The sequence below is a fragment of the Chroicocephalus ridibundus genome, chromosome 1, assembly GCF_963924245.1.
Source record: "Chroicocephalus ridibundus chromosome 1, bChrRid1.1, whole genome shotgun sequence".
NCBI lineage: Eukaryota > Metazoa > Chordata > Aves > Charadriiformes > Laridae > Chroicocephalus > Chroicocephalus ridibundus.
Genome location: NC_086284.1, coordinates 84541064 through 84558237, shown reverse-complemented (window position 1 = coordinate 84558237; position 17174 = coordinate 84541064). Strand labels below are relative to the sequence as shown.

At 40.3% G+C, this 17174-nt stretch overlaps 1 protein-coding gene across 1 annotated transcript in view; it reads right to left on the bottom strand.

Moving 5' to 3' along the window:
* The window catches only part of EGFL6 (EGF like domain multiple 6), a 43687-nt gene that overhangs the window by 5209 nt on the left and 21304 nt on the right, over positions 1–17174 (bottom strand). Inside the window, exons 8-9 of the mRNA XM_063351243.1 lie at positions 10528–10857; positions 5–85 (exon numbers count right to left, since the gene is read on the bottom strand). Coding sequence (XP_063207313.1) covers positions 5–85; positions 10528–10857 — 411 coding nt within the window. The remainder of the gene's footprint in view (positions 1–4; positions 86–10527; positions 10858–17174) is intronic.

Below are 17174 nucleotides of genomic sequence, written 5' to 3'. Positions count from 1 at the left end.
CTACCTTCTTGCTTTGGTCTTGACACTGGAACTTTCCTCTGTGCCAGGAGAGGTCCGAAGGCAGCTGCTTCTTTCACCTTGGGAACTAGAGAAGACAACTTGTCAAGTGCTGAGTTATCACATGAATAGAAAATGGGACTTTATTCCTTTACACCAGTTGCCATCATTTCTTTAAATAACTCAATGGATGTGTTTTCCACTCCACCACCAAATTCATGTTCCTAACCCCAGTTAGATACTAACTCTGAATTTTAAAACTTGGTTTAAATTGCTGTTTCGTACAGCACTGTGCCTTCTAAGCTGTGGGCAATGGAGATGCAAGATTCACAAGGTCATAAAACATTGAACATGATCTTTCTTTGGCGTGGTGATCTGCTTTCTTGCTACAAAAGTTCAACTGAAGTTTTGATTGAAGTACCTGAACTATGCTAGACAGCGAAGACAATGACTCAGTGGCTTGGCAGCACTTTGCCAACCAGCGGCCTCAAAAAATGAGTAATGTCAGAGACTTGGTAAAAGCCATAAACGTTGGGGGATTAAGGGCCCACAGCTCTGTATTCAGGTAAGTGATAGGTGGTGCTGCTCTAACAGAAGCCCCAGGAAATTATTTTTCTGAAGTCGTACTCTCTTCTGGGGTACATGTTCTCCTGCAAACCTGATCAGCTCTGCTGTCTGTTGGGAAGGAAGGGTGCAGCAACTGCCCTACCTCTTCCTCACCCTCCCTGAAACAGCTGGCAAGCACAGCCTGATGTTTTGATAGCCAGTGCCGGTGAAAATCCCCAAACAAGTTCCTGTGTAAAAATTGGTTGACGTGTCTTGTGCCAAACTGGACAAGTCGGTACAGCAGCACAGTCAATGAATGTTAGGCGCATTCTCTAAGATACTGGCCTAAAGGAGACAGTTACACAAGAAGCACTATTTTTCAGCAGCAACCTCAGAGACCAAGGCAAAATCTCTCCTGTCTGATGAGCTACAAAGGTATACAAGCTTGCAAACTCTTATTTACTCTAAGTAATACTGTAAAATAAGTATTTTTAAAGTTCTGTGATTAAGCTTCTTTTGTAATATTTTAAGTGATTAGTAGAGAAGGGCACTCACTAAAAAAATAAAAGATAGTCTCACCTTCTTTGTGCAGAGCCTGTGTAAGTAACTAATCACACATGAGATAAGGGGAAGCTCTGCTTTCACTGGCAGAAGATTCTATCCTTTGCAAACACATATGCAGATGATATCTATGATATATACAGTCACACTCATGAAAACAGGAGGAACTTAAATGTGCCATTTTAGAGGAGGACCCTTTGGATTACTGCATACAGAAGGTGTTAGTGGAAAGCCTGACAGACTGAAGTTCACTTTTCAGCCACGCCATGTGGGCAGCGCTCAGAAAACCTCAGACTTCCTCAACAGTGACAGATGATAGGAGCTATGGAAATGAAAATTACTTTTCCCTACTCAGCATTATATCATACATGCTATTAGAAAGTTGCAAATGCCAAATGTTTTTAAAGTTATTACTTTCACATGCATGCACATTTGTTCAGAGGGGAGTTTGTTCCCGTGAGTTCCACTGAGCTAGGGCTTTCCATTGAAATACTCCAACATACTCACAGTCGTAAACACATACTCAATTTTAAGAATATACTTACAACCTAATGCAATCCAGAGCCTCCTAGCACCATAAAGACTATGCCATCTACTTAACCTTTCTTCTTCTTCAGAACTGTCAAAAATTGCTCTGTGTGTACACCAGAGAAAACACACACTAACGAAGAGGCCCTGGAGGCACTTCCAGAGGTGCTGAATTGAGCCGAGAAAGGAGACTCATGCGATCTTACGAGCTTTCTGATGAACTGCCAGGAGCGTGTCCTCTCTTGTTGCCCTTGCAGCCTTCCCCTCTCCTAGACCATTGCTTAAATCACCTGGATAATATTCTTACTTAAGGCAAGGATTAATATATCTTTCTCCAAATTAATATATGTCTACATATACACATTTTGGAACAGGCACATAGAGATTAGGTGTTAAGTTCACTGTCGTGCCATAAACTTGGCCTCATGCTTAGTGAAAGAGGCTCAGGCTGTGAAAACTCTTGCCAAAATGAAGAGAGCTATTAAAATATGATCAGTTCTGGAAAGAGTGGAGTGATTTAACAGAAGACAACAGCTGCCAGAATGATTTATTTATCAAGTTATTGAATTACACTTGAATTCACTTGAGGGATATACATGCAGGTGTAGCTGCGTGCTGCTGATGCTTCAAGTGAAGAAGTTTCATGCACATAAAAGGAGGCAAATTTTGTATCCAAATCTATTTTTGTTTTCAGTGTCAGGCATTGCACTCAGGTTCTACACTTACTGGAAGTTATCACCTGCATATTATGAGAAACTGTAAGCTTCAGCCTACAGAAAGGTTTCCAAGAAACCTTACTTCCTGGAATATACCTACATTTTACATCAGACCATCATTGGACATAGCCAGGATCCAAAGTTTATCCCCTCCTAAGTACTAGGCAGGAATCAGGATTGCTCTGTTCAGCTCTCCTGCTGTCAAGTGGAGCTTGCAGAAAAGCAGGCCTCGTCTCTTGTTCCCTAAGAACACACTCTCACCAACAAAAGCTCACATATGTCCCCCTTTAGGCACAGCAGAGCCTGTCCTTCTTTCTGTACTGCTGGTGCCCACCCATCTACTTACCTGCAGCACTTAGCTGCTATATAATCTCTACATATAAAACCCTTTGTATCATGGTGCCACACATTCTTAATCGTTAATGTCATAAGGAGACCCTTATGAGGTAAGATGGGTTGATCTTCTGAGCAGGAGTTAGTGACAGAGAGAACTAATGCCCAGGTCTTCAGAGGTATCTATGTAACTAATTGGTACCACTGATTTCCATAGGAGCTGTGTCTGTGAATGTCTATGATGAGCTGAGTTTAAGTAAATTGGTGACGTTCTGGTCCTGAGAACACCCACCTTGTTGCTAACACAGGTTCTTGCATCTGCAAGGAATTCAGTGCTGCTATCTGCGACACATACCTGAATATTGCCCCTGTTCTGAGGAGGGGAACTCTCGTTGAGTCATGTTAGATGCAGTTTGTCAATTGTATTATATACCAGGAACTGCAGCGAGGAAAGAGACTGCAAAACAGAATAGCCCCAGCCAGCTCTATCTGGCTGAAAAGACTTCCCTAAAAAATAGTAGGACTCACATAAACCAACTCTGAAACTACTGTGAGGATGTCTGCAATCATGGAAACACTTCTTAGCACTAACCTTGGAAAATGAGAAAGTACTGCTGAGAAGAAGCATGGAGACATTGTTCTAGTATAAACGTGCCTAAATACAGTGTCACAAAGGGGATTTAGAAACAAATTTATACATGGAACTAGAATTCCACTTTAAAAACACCAGGCTTACAGGGAGCGCTGTACATAAAGAAATAGATGAGGTTTGAGAGCCACCTCCTAGCCATCCCCCTGTCCAGGGACCTTTAGATAGCTGAGTAAAGAAAGATCGCAGACTGCCACTAAAAGACCTAGTTGGGTTCCAGCGTATCCTTTCATACAGCGCACAGCGGTGTCCTCCTAGAGGTGCAGGCAGGCACCAGTTCACTCTGCCTGTCCAACAGGTTTGTTAGCACTGGTCTGCCAATGGCGCCGACTCTGAATACATGAGTTCTGGTTTGGAACTGGCCTGCATCTGGTTTGCTTGGAGCAGAACTGGAGTGAGCTCAGGTCCGCCTGAAAAGTACCACGTGGATGGACCCTCAAGTCAGTCTATAAGTCAAATAAGGGGCAACAAGATCACAAAAGCAATAGGAAGCTTCAGGAGCACATCTGGAAAAGCACGTTATATTTTCTTAATATTTTCTTAATATTGCAGCTTGGACTGAGCTGCAATATTAAGAAAATATTAAGAAAATATAAAGAAAATATAATAATATTAAGAAAAAGTAAATGAAAAGAAGCCGAAACCCCAAACCCAACAGGCAGAAGCTCAGTAGAATATGTCTGTGGAGCACCGCTTTATGGGCACCCTTCAGAGGCAGTACAAAAGCACTGGTAAGTAAGTGACTCTGTGGTGCTAAAGGAGTTTACTGAAAACACTGATAGATTTTCCCTTATGTGCACTTGGTTTCACCTCTCTGCTTTGCCAACTGCTGTATATAAAATCACTTCTAGTGCATTTGGAAATTACATTTTTGTCTGAAAAATATGTCTTGGTTTATAGCTTGGAAGTAATTTTCTATTTATCTGCAGTAATGCATGTGCTATCCTTAAAACTTTAATTCCTTTTTTTTTCTGTTAGTGGGACTGTATTTCTTATAAATCATCTGTGGCATCACATTGAGCTCTTGCTGAGGCAGCTATACTGGAAGAACAGATACACGGCAGAATATAAGCACTCATGCATTTAAGTGTGCTAGTTGTGGGCAATGCGGTATATTTTTATTTCTTGTAACAGCTGTTTGATTTTTCTGTCCCCTGGAAAATGCCTGTGCCTGGTTTTGCCTAGGTAGGTTAGTCTAGATGTAAAATTCAATGTTATTATTTTGTTAGTCCAAGTAAAAATAAAATATGAAATTTGGGAAAAGTAACTCACTCTTGCTAATTCTAACACGCAGAATTCTTAAGTGCTTGCAACTGCAGCATGTGGGAACTCTCACAAAAATATGGTACTTGCTGTCTTTCTAACACTGCTCTCTGATGTTCAAAGCCCATAAAAAACCCCCAGAAAACAAGAGTGCACACTGTAAAAAACCCAAGTGGAATACAAGAGGTAGTAGAAGTCTAGCTTCCCATGTATATCACTATGTTGTACTGAAAGGAATACGCCGCATCTCTGCTACCACATCCTCCTCTGAAAGGATTACCTTCGCCGGACGTCTGACAGCTTTTGAGCCTTTTATCTCTAGCCGCGGACTGAGCTGTGGTCTGAGCATTATTTACTCACACCGTGGTCTAATTATCAGGAAAGAATAAGAGCAAACATCCTGATTAACTGAGAGAGTGCTCTCTTTCAGAATTAAGAGCCTAGAATCCATGAGGGAAACAGTCCACTTTCAGCATTGCCAAATAAACCAGAAAACCAAAACCCCTTTATCATTCTTGGTGCTATCGAAGGAGGGGGCTCTGTAATTAACACAGCTGGCTACATACGTGATACTATGGGAGTGTTTGAAGCACGATATGAGTTTCATAAGTTGATAATTTTTCTGCAATTTTTGTAATTGCTAGGATAGAAGCCTATTTATTAAACTGCATCCTTCACAGCAGGATGGGTCCTTCCTTCACACTTAACAAGGTAAGGATCCCACGGAAAATAGTCATGTAAAGTCATTACAGACCATATCATAAGGTATAAAAATAAAAATAATATAAAAAATTAAAATAATATAAAAATTATAAATATAAATAATATAATATATAATATAAATAATACAAAAATTAAGTTTTCACAGATAACCTTAATTTTGACAGTTCTTAAATGTTGGGGGCTTCACTTTGCTATCTTTGACTATTGCATTTTTTAAAAAACTTTTGAGTAGTATTTTTCTTGAAGGTGCTGTATTTTGACAATTGGCCTATTTTAGTAATTTCAATCTCCATATAGCAAACCCTTTTTTCCCTACAGGATTTTTATGTAGCTCCCTACATATTTATTATGTAGTAAAACTACTATGATAAAATAATACATGAATTTAAAAATAATAATTAGGATCTCTGAAAAGTGTGACCTATCCATTTTTCCTAAATAACTATTTTTCCTGGAAGACAAACAATACCAATATTAATAATACAAAGGCAGACGCTGTGTGAGTACTAGAGGGAGTTATATTGAGGAATTTAATGTGGTAGTAAAGGAGTCACTGCTGAATAGACATCAGCAGAGGAGGAAAAAAAACCCGATGTTTAAATTTATGAGCTGTAAATTTGAGCTAATCATGTACTCCAAAGGATCATTCAATATCATTAAAAAGGAAAGTTTTTTAAAGCCAAAAGTACAACCAATTAAGTGCCTGAATCATCACTGAATGTTTATAGTCACAAGGACAGCATGTGAAAATTTAAAAGAAAAGGAAGCACAGTTAACATATGCAACCCATCCTGAAAGAAAAATGCAAATGGCACAATGCCTTAAGTGCTATATATAGTTGGCATCAAACAAGAAAGCCATAAATAATACAAGATCACATACTTAATGAAGCTACATCTTGGCCAAACTAGTATCCCTGTATAAAGCAGCACACCAACCTTCTGCCAGTATTCCCCGGTGAAATAAAATCTCTCTGGCGTGTTCAGCATATAAATCCCTTATATTAATAATGGAAAATTCCAGCTAAATGTGACTGGAACAAAGACAGTATAGGCAACAGTACAGGTAAAACACAGTGCTTTAATATTTTCAAGCAATAATTTAATTGTCATTGCTGTCAGTTGTAGTGGCAATTTTGTAGAGACGAGTAGTCTCAGCCTCGCCCAGGTATATGGTGTTCAAATGTTCTGGTTTGGTTGAGAAAGCCCTTGAAAAAGAATCTCGCCATACATCACAACAAAAATCTCTTGTACATTATTTGGACTTGGCTTTTCCTACGGACAAAGGATCTTCCCTGTGTGCCCTCACTGAAACTGAAATCTGGGAAATTAATCTTTTCCAAATAGTGTAGCACCAAGTACTCAACAGGAAGGTTACACGATCCACGCTTTGCAATGTCATGTAGCCCAGTATGGGAGAGCACATTCCCCTTGTAACACCACACCCAGAGGGCAGAGCCCCATGTCCTTTTAACCAAAAAAAAGATGGTAACCCTACTGTGGGGGCGCTATTTCTGGCAATCCTTCCTGTCCTGTCCAGGCAGGTTACAGAAGAAACCTGTTGAGATGTCTGAGCTACCTCCCCCAGTCCATCAATCCATCCATCATCCTCCATCATCATAGAAAAGCGGAAAGAGCTAGGAGGACTGACTTGGATGATTTTATTATTTTTTTTTCTAACAGGTTGTCTTGCTTCACAATTGAGGAAGCAGAAGAGCCCACAGTCTTGTACGGCACAGAATTTGGAACAAATGTATCTGTAACTAATAACACTATTACGTATAAATATTTAATTTATTATATGTAATAACTATTAACAGAACCTGTTAGTACTACGCTCCTTGAAGTGCTAGACCAGCAATGTTCTTTCAATTCTGCGTGGAAGCAAAAGCTTTTGTCCCTACAGAAATCACAACTACAGGGAAGCATACTCTTGCAGAGCGTAAATGTTCCCTTCAGATTCAACTAGCATTTTGCAGTTAATTAGTCTATCTTTTTGAATCCTTCCCAGTCTAACCACATTTAGTTGAACGTATCTGGTGCTACCAGTGCTGGTCAGTTCACACCATTCTCTTGGCACGTGCAAGCTCCCCACCAATTTACCTTCATGAAGAAGCTTGAGTACCTGAGAACCTAGTCTTAACAAAAGGCGCCACATATATATTGCAGCTGTCTTCTGCTCACTTTCTCCATACTTCCTGCAAAATTATGTCCAGCTTTGGATTAACTGGCATAACTGGGAAGAGTGATGTCCTTCTTCAGGAGAGTATTTTAGTGGAAATGTCTGCGAAACAGAATTCTGTAGTCATAAGACTAAAGTATGAGATTAGCCATCAGGAGACCTGGGTGTTATTGCTTCTTGTGAGAGAAGAGAAGCAAGTCACTTAATCCTTTGGTCTGAGAGCCTCAAATGCATTTGGCAGTACCAACATGGTAAGGCTGAACCCCAAGGGGAGTTTGCCATCCAGTGAAAACTTCAACCCCAATTTGGCTTCAGCTCCTGCACCTGCTACCTCTTTTAGGCAAGTGATTTATGAAGGGGTCCTTAGAAGGTGGACAGGAAGTGGCATAAGCTTGTCAGGAGTGAAAGGCTGAGTAAAGAGATAGGCTGAGACTTAGCTAATGAATCTGGTGTGGCTGGCCAGAAGGAGGGTGGCATCCTGAGCACAGGACCCTCAACTTTGGAGGCATGGCACCATTAGCCAGAAACTTTTCCCAAAAAGCAGAGAGATTGAGTATAGCCTGGAGCTTACGACAGTCATTGGAGAAGGTAAGGTGGGTTAAAGCCACTGTTGTCTGTGTAATACAGATTTTGAATTAGGGGGGATGTTCTGTATGCCAGCTGGGCTTCCTAATTTATCAGATGGAAACATGAACATGCTGCTTTTGCTCTGGCTGTTGGTTTTGGTTTTTTAATTTTTTTTTTCAACCTGAGTATCTTGATGTTCTCTTTTTGTGTTGGCCTGTATGCCAACTGCCTCCTACCTCCGACAGTCAAAAGGTCCGAAGAGGGGTCTCAATACACCAAAGTCCCACCATGAAAGAGAGTGAGCGCTCTATCTGTCATTCCTTCACTTTGGTACTCCCACCCTGAACTTTTCTTCGTGTGCAAGGAAGGGCTTGATGTGGCATGTCAGTCCTGAGTATTTTCACCATTTGGTCCAGCTAAAAGCTGACATGCAGAAGTGTATTTTTGCATGTGGCTAGGTGCATCAGGAAGATGCTCAAGGCCCAGCTCAGTCATGTTATGAATGTCTCCAAGGATGGTTATTTCACAGCCTCTCCCCATACCTGTAGTAATTTTTGTCCACCTTCATGGTAAAACGTTCTTTTAATTATATCTAATCAGATCTTTTTCTTTGTTTTGTTTTTGTTCCAGCGTTCATTTCTTCTTGTCCTATTGCTGTATATTTTCAAGAAGAGTCTGGCTGTGCCTTCCCTATAACCTTCCATTAGAAAGTTGAAGACAATTATAAGATCTCCCCTTACCCTTCTCCTCTTCAGGCTGAAAATAAGTTACTCTCAGCCTCTCCTCATATGCCATGTTCTCCAGGCCCCTGACCTTGGTGGAGCGCTGCTAGACTCATGCCAGTATGTCCATATCTGTCTTGTAATAGAGAGGCCAAAACTGGACATAGCACCTCAGATGTGGTCTCACATGTGCCAAACAGAGGGGAAGAACCACTTCCCTTTTTCTGCAAGGCTTCTTCTTAAGCAGTCGTCCCATGTCTGTAATGTTGCATGAGGCTTTTCTCTCCCTTTGCATTTGCTTTTTTTCAACTTCATAATGTTCCTGTCAGGCCATTGCCACAGCCTGGCCAGGTCCCTCTTAATAGCAGTGCTGCCCTTTAGCCTATGGAGCACTCTCCCTGGTTTGGTGTTGTCAGCAAACCTGAAACATGCCATAAGCCCTCACTGTTAATATCTGCAGGAAGGGCAGAGGTTGGGGAACAAAGACCTGACTTCACTCTGTTTATCAGCTCGCTAGCATAATTTGGGGAAGCAATATTAATCTATAACCTTAGCCTGAACTGAAACAGGACAATTACCACTGGAAACCAAAAAAAAAAAAAGCAATTTTAGGAGAAGAGTGCCTTTGGCAATAAAGCTTGCGTTCTCAAATGTATTTATTTAGGTGAATAATCACATTTTTTTCTTGGCTTTCTTACAGGAGCAATATTACAGACCATTTTTTCCCAGAGGACTTTAAAATGATCTTTCCTTTAAAGAAATTATACTCATGTATTTTTCCAAATCAAATAGCAACAATTTGAATGCTAACTTAAACTGAATTTCTGTTCATTTTTATCATTATGAAATATGATGCATAATTTTAATTGCTGTAGGATAGTATCTATTATTTTTCTATACTTCGGAAAAGAGAAAGTATCATGAATAAACTATTAGCAGGGTTTATTTTTCATATTCTGTGTTTTTGCGACTACCTTGAAGAATGTTTGACTGAGCCAGATGTACTAAAAAACAATTAAAATGCATTTGAAAACTTTAAAGAACACAGCAAGAAATTGCATAGGATACAAGATAATAGCTGGAAGGAAACATCTGAAAGTGGACTGAGGAAACCTATGTCAGTGTTCCAGATAAATGACTAATATCAGAAATTAAGCAAGACTCCTGCTCAAATACCATCAAATGCTTTAAATTTGAGAGTGCTCATTCAGATAAAGCCTCACATTTAAACAAAAGGGATTAAAAACATGCTCTGAGATTCACGTTATTATTTTTCTGTTGGGGACGACATGAACAACAGTGGTGCCTATTATTATAGTCTATATTATTTGAAACACAAAACCACCAAAGTCTGTGTTTTTCCTCTGAACAAAGCACACTACTTAGGATGATGAGTATGCCTATCATGAATCAAAGCTAACTACTGTCTTACTCATAATGAAGCAGCACACTATCTTGTTTTGCTGGGGCTTCTGTGAAGAAAATGGGGACAAGCCATGTGCTATGTCTAAGCTGCTCTGAAAGCACAGCGCAGTCCCTCCCTGCTCACGTTGACTGCAGACAGATTCCCCTAAAAGGGAGATTCAGTGCCTTTAGTCTCACCCATAGGTACGTTAGGTTGCTTTTCATTCTCTACAAGTAATTTCTGATAAAACAGCTGTAATGTTTCGTGATGATTTTGTTAGTGTTTGTATATATTTTTACATGGAAACCAGATTCTTAAGAAAATGAAGAGACTTACAAAAGACATCTCCTCTAAGGCTTTGCTCATGCTCAATTTGATTCTCAAAATCTTCCTTCTCCTCTTCGTCTGACTCCTCTGCCTCCTCTTCTGCAGTAGCTTCGGTTTCTTTCTCTTCCTCAGTGTAGCTCCTGCCAAGATCAATACCACCTTCATAGTCCAATAACTGCAAGTGGGTCTTAGAAGCCGGTGTCACGGCTGCTTCTGGGATCACATTCTTGATTGTTTCATGCTTTTTCACACTGTTTTTATGTGCAAGAAGTTTCTTAATTGTGTCTTTAGCCGTTCCAGGGGTTCTTGCAATTTCCTTCACCGACTTTTCAGGGATAACTAGAACCAAGAAGAAAATATTAAATATTCATCTAAGGAACAATTCAGCAATGACAACATTTATAAATGGCACCACAGTGTCCTTTACAATGTCCAGAGACCCATACAGCCAAATTTCTACTATGAGATATAAATTAAGCTCTGCATAGAACTGAATGTATGTACATGTGTTTAGCTCTATTGAGTTACAGAAAAGACCGTAACCTCATTTGGACTCCTGTGTAACATGGGACATAGAGCCCCTGACATGAATTATTTTTACACTGGAGCTTGGTTAAAAAAAAAAAAAAAATTGTCCTTCTTCAATTTGTGGACTACTTAAAATTGTCCATGGAGGTATGATTCCCTGCATAACAAATGTCAGTCTGCTAGCAATGAGCATTTTTCTTAGCTGTCTTGTGTGAACTTCTCTGGCTTAACTTTACTTGCACCACAGGCTGGAAGCCACTGAAATGGAAAGGATTTTGAGAGTAGATACCTCAAGCTGCTCTGTTACATTTCATTTAGCTCTAAGGGATATTTAGTTCTCAGGGGTAAACCCCAAATCTTCAGAGAGGCATCCAAGAACGCCAAATTATTATTTATCTTGCAATATCAAGGTGAACTAGAACATAAAAGTAAAATTTCCTGAGATTGTTACTATTTTATTATTCCTCTTGGCTACAAAATACTAAAAGGATAACCAGCCTTGTAGTATCTTGAAACTTTGGATTCTGTTGAGAATCATAAAGACTGCCAGAAGTGAGAAACTTAGGAGTGGGGTAAAAGTCGATTGAGATTGTTCAAACCTGTAAAACGAAAGAAAAAAACATCCGAATTTGGGGTTTTCCCTATTATGAAGTATCATGAAGTCAAATATCCTCTATATCCGTCCAAAAAATTCAAAACATTAATTGATAAGAGGACATTTTTACATTTACATGGCAGGCCTGATTTTTCAAATCATGCTTTCCTTGTCAATGTATGCAGTTTCAAGACACAGGCCTTTTATTTCTTTTAAAATTCATTTTTTTCTCTCTCTACAGTCATCAAACTATGTTTGGATGCTTGAATGAGGGACATTTTTCTCAGGAATCCATTTGAAGATGAATTTCTAGGGATGTGGGGATGCAGGACCGATTTTCCACCAGTGCTGGGACCCAGTAGCAGCACAAAGGGCTCCTTTGAGATAGGATGTTGGCCAGCTGTTCTCCATGTTCTATTAAGATAGGAAAATTGTCAGTTTACATGAAATGAGGAGAGATTTTAGTTACATATTATGAAAAACTTGCTTATTATCCTTGCTATAGGATAGTAAACCACATGATTATTTGATTATTTGTATCACTAGAAGTTTTTTAAAATGGTTATGCTATGGTCTGTCATTAATAGGCTGAACGTGATCTGCCTCAGAGCAAAAGAACAGACTAACTGATCTTTTTTAGTCGCTTCCAGATGTACTCTTTTATCATCTGACAAAGACTGATGGCTCTTTGTGCTGACGGCCAAATCAAAATTGAGGGAGAAAGCCAGGACTACTTCGGATCAGTTTGTTCAAGGTATGTGTACAGTACAAAGCAAATTCACAGGAGAAATTATGGCACTATTGCAGTTGTTGCTTTTTATCGGCAACGTCAATTGCTGCTCAACATCAGTAGAGGAACACCGTTGTGCCAAAACTAGGTCTGGAAGGCTTTGTGTGACAAATATGCAAGTTTTAGAGAAGACATAAATCTGAGGAGCTCTAGTTTATGAGATGATCCCATCCCACCATAAGGATTCCATTAGGGTTAACCAAGTCCCTACCTGCCATTGCACCAGAGCTACTGAGGAAGAGAGTGTCCTTGGGGTTTAAAGTCCACGGCAATGGACTTTGAGGCTTGAGACAAATCAGCTCAGGATTTCATGACTGCTATGTCGTGACCAGACAGTATGCAACTATATACTCAGCACTCTAGTGTTGGCCACAGCCTGAATCTGTGTGGGTTAGGAAGAAGGACTGGTGAGTAGGATAGCACAACCGTGTCATAAGCTACTGACAGCCTTCTGCAGTTTGAGTCCTTTATGTGAAGTACCTTGGAAATAGAGCTGAGCCGTTCCAGTCTGCTGTACAAAGGCTCTTCCATAGATGGAGACCATTTCCACGAATGGGTCAGAATAGCCTCATATTTGCTGCTTCCTATCTTTGGTTCTCCATCAGTGTTGATGCTGTAATGCCTACAGCCTTTTGGGATTGCAAATGGTGGGGCAAGTCAGCTATTTTTATTTCCCCTCTGCTTTTGCTGTCTAGTGCTTGCATTATCAGGGCAAGAATATGTTCTTATTTTGCTCCTCACTTTATAATAATAAAAAAATTATAGTAGCATTTTGGGACAGATGGACTGGACTTGTAACCTTGGGTAGTACTTTTTTCTGTGTGCTTCTTTTTATGGAAACATAGCAGAAATAAAAACACCAGTTAATAAAATAGAACTGTAGTCTAGTAGGAAAAGGGGAAAGTTCCCTGAATTTATACTCACTCCTGGAAAATACAATCCTATCACTGTTAATTCATCACATTTTATTTATGGCAAATGCAACTACATGCTTTTTAGTATCCCAGGAATACAATCAGACTCTCTTGGTGTGCTCACTGGAGAATTCAGATATTCTGAGGCTGCAGTTGGAGGTATAAAGGAAATGGACGCCAATAAAAAAATAAATGAAAATTTAGGATTTTGTTTTTGTTTTCCTTTGGATAAAACTTGTAGTCTTGTTTGTCAGATACTTGCTTTATTACAACTTTACTAATACTCCGTTAAGCGAGCCTTTCCTCTGGAGGATGATGTCATGGAGGATGTAAGGTTCTCTGGGTCTAAACTCAGAATGCAGCAACAAAAATTACACAGGAAAGCTTCATTCCAAACAAATTTCCTCTTGACAATCAGTAACAAGAAACTTGAGGCTGTTAATAAAGAGGCTATGGAGATTTTCAAGCCAGGACTGACTGCTCAGAAAACCTGAACATCTGCTTTTAGTTTCTGCTTTGAAGTCTTCCTAGTGAAATGAAAAATTCTTACAGCTCGACATAATAAACTCGGTGGTGTCAGAAAACCAATCTCCTTGTATGTGCAAAACTAAGCAGTGCAGAAAATCAACTGTCGGGAGTGACAAAAATAGGGAGATGAAAGCGTATAATCCCCACGTGCTTGCAGGCTCCAGTTTGCTGCTGCAATATGAAAATCGGGATGCTCATGGGGACAAAGAGGGACTAGACAGCAAGCATATTTCAGGATTTATCACTAGCATCCTTCTAATCCACATTCAGCTTTAGAGTAGCTGGAGGTGTGTATTTAAGGCTTTTTAAAGCTACCCATAAATTGCAGGAAGAATAATCCAAGCGTAAGGATAGACCACCTTAAACTCAGTCTGTTCTGTTGAATCCACTGCCTGTGGACTTGCCTGAATGCACAGCTCACCACCTCTGACCATCTGGGGTGCTACAGCTGAGGCAGTGATATTTCAGAACTGTTCGCCTCAAGACATGTATATAAATACACAGGTGTTGCCCACGAACATTTGTGCATTTATCCATCCACATGACTGCATACAGAATTTTAGAAAGTGAAAAGAAATGGAGTACATTTCATCCCAGCTCTCCCTTATGCGTGCAGATTAACGCTTCCTGCTCTAAAACAGTTTATGTTTATTGCCCTAGTATGAAAATGTCTCAGCTTTCAAAGGTATATTGTTTCTTTGAATTACAGAGAGGTGGAAAAACAAAGGCAAATGCTGGCTACAAGTATATTTTTTCTGTCTGCGGTGCAAGATTGTAAGACCACAGAAATGGCTTGGTGTAGGATGCCTAATGACCAAGTTGTGAAAGTCAAATTGGAAAAAAACAGAGAGAGAGCAGATGCCAGCCCCCTGTCCCCGTGCTGTATTGTGTAAAGGGAAATACTCTGGGGATGATACAGGAGAGGGACAGACAGTGATCTGTTTTCCTCCCACACGCTCTGTGACCGCAGCCGGCGCTGGCTGGGGCTCTGAACGTAAGGGGGCTGCAACAGGAGACAGCTTGCTCTGCACTGCAGCAGGCACCGCACGGCTTCCACCTTCACGCCTAGCAATACATTTAAAAACCTGGTAAGAGACAAGCCTAGGAGACTGGCTTACAAGCCCTTTTGTAGCTCCCTCTGTAGCTTCTGTAAATAAAAGTGGGAGAGGGGATGAAGGATACAGACAACTGTTTACCATATTTAGGGGAAGTCTGTAGATGTGAGTAAAGATTACATCAGCAGGACACGGTTTCAGAAATCAGTCTAAGAAGTCCTCGACCTCATAATGAAGGATGCCTTTTTTACAGAGTCTTTAGAGAGTCTGAAAGCTTTCATAGATAGGTTAAAGCACAGATTCTAGACTCTTACTGTCTTTTAAGCACCATGGAATGTCATCAACCAATATATGTTACTAGCCTGTTTCATTTCTAAAATTTTTACCATCCTATTTAGGGAAGGATGCTTTGAGAAATGAGGGCAAGTTCACCACACTGGGCTGTGCTTAATAGATGACTGCACCAGCCAGCAATGCTTTCAGTAGGAAATGTGGGATGACAAAAGCTGAAGTGTTATCCATTGAAGAATGACAGCAGTATTGGCTCCACACTGAATTGAATCATAAGAATCTCACCAGTGATAGGACCAGAATTGCTTTTGAAGCTTTGAAATTTTATGATGTCAAACCCAACTCAGGAATGGCAGGGTAATAAGAAAGCAAAATCATATATGGGTTTTTCGGGGTTACCCTATGAGCAAAAAAAGGAACCTGAGTAATACAAGAGGGACAAAGAGAGCTGTTGTGACTCTGTATTGCCATTTATATATCCAGCAAAGCATAATGAAGAATAGTAACCTCTGCCTCCAGCCCAGCAACAACAAGAGTGCCATTGTTGAGCTCCGAAGAGTGACGGCTGAAGGTTGTAGGCTTTAAGTTAGTACTGCTTTTTCCTGTTATTTTGTAGCTTCCTACCAAAAATGTGAATTAAAAATAGGTTCATTTTTTCCCCCAGGAATCTTAATTGCTTACGGAACCTTGTGAGACCCTACTCTTAAATAAAAGCTGGAATAGACATAGAAGCATGTGGTGAGGGAAATGTGGTTTTTCAATGCACAATAGGAAATCAGGAAACACATGAACCTGAGAACAGCAACAGATTGCAGCAGGATAGAGGCCAGATGTGGAAATGGCTAGGACCCTTTTGGGGAGCATTTGAAAGGTTACACCTCTGTGGATTCTCAAAAGAAATGTGTGCTAGAGACAGTTCAGAAATAGCCTCCAATGTTTCATGTGTATAGGAGTACTGAATGGCAAAAGGGTGCCTTAACGATCACAGGTCATATCCATGCAAGCAGCCCTGTTTGCAGCCTGATGTTTCAGCAGCTTTCTCCTAAGTTAGTATATTAACATACAAATTAACTTTCCCCCACCTTCTATGCAAAGGTGAATTTTACGTTACTTCACTTATTAGGTTATTTGGTAGCATAAGGAGATGTAGCCATAGAGGCTTCATTACAAACAACGTGCTTAGTTACTCTCATTTCATACTCTGAAAATAACGCTATATATTAAAATGTTTTTCATTTGATATAAAAAGCTAATACTGCTGCCATGGTAGCCACGTAGTTATATACTAGAGACAATTGCTATAAAGGACTAATGGTTCCCTGTGGAAATGAGATTTCCACCCTGTGAGAATAATTACATGGAGTACTGAGGGTATATTTAAGAAGCCTTTCTTTTAGCTGCAGCACAACCCCGGGCCCATCTGTTGGGAGCTGGGATGGGCTGCAGGAGCTGCAGCTGCTGCCACCAAAAGAAATGTGAAGCCACAGCCCCCAGCCGCCAGATTCCCAGGATGGTGTTCTCATCCTATTAAAACCAAGACCAAAATTTCCTTTGACTTCACTAAAGCCAAAGGTTTTCCACAATTGCCATGTGGCACAGAGAACACAGCATTTCAGTGTACATTGGTACATCTAAGTGGCGTTTTTGTCACTGTTTGAAAAACATTTTCCCCAATAGCATGTCCGACCCCCATCAGTTGCTCTGATGAGACTTTTTTGAGGACTGCAGTAAAAATCAACTACTGAAACATTCAAGGTTAAAAGAACTTCCTCCTCTCTGCTTAGAAAGAGGTGTATATGTGAGAATTAAGACCAGAGAAACCAGCTTCTTTTTAGCATCGCTGCTGTTCAGGTTTTACCTGTTACTGACTGTATTTCCCCCCCGCTCTATTGTTGTGTACATCTTTCTAGCTAGACCCTTGCCTTTCGACCTTCTGCCTATGGCTCTGATTTCTC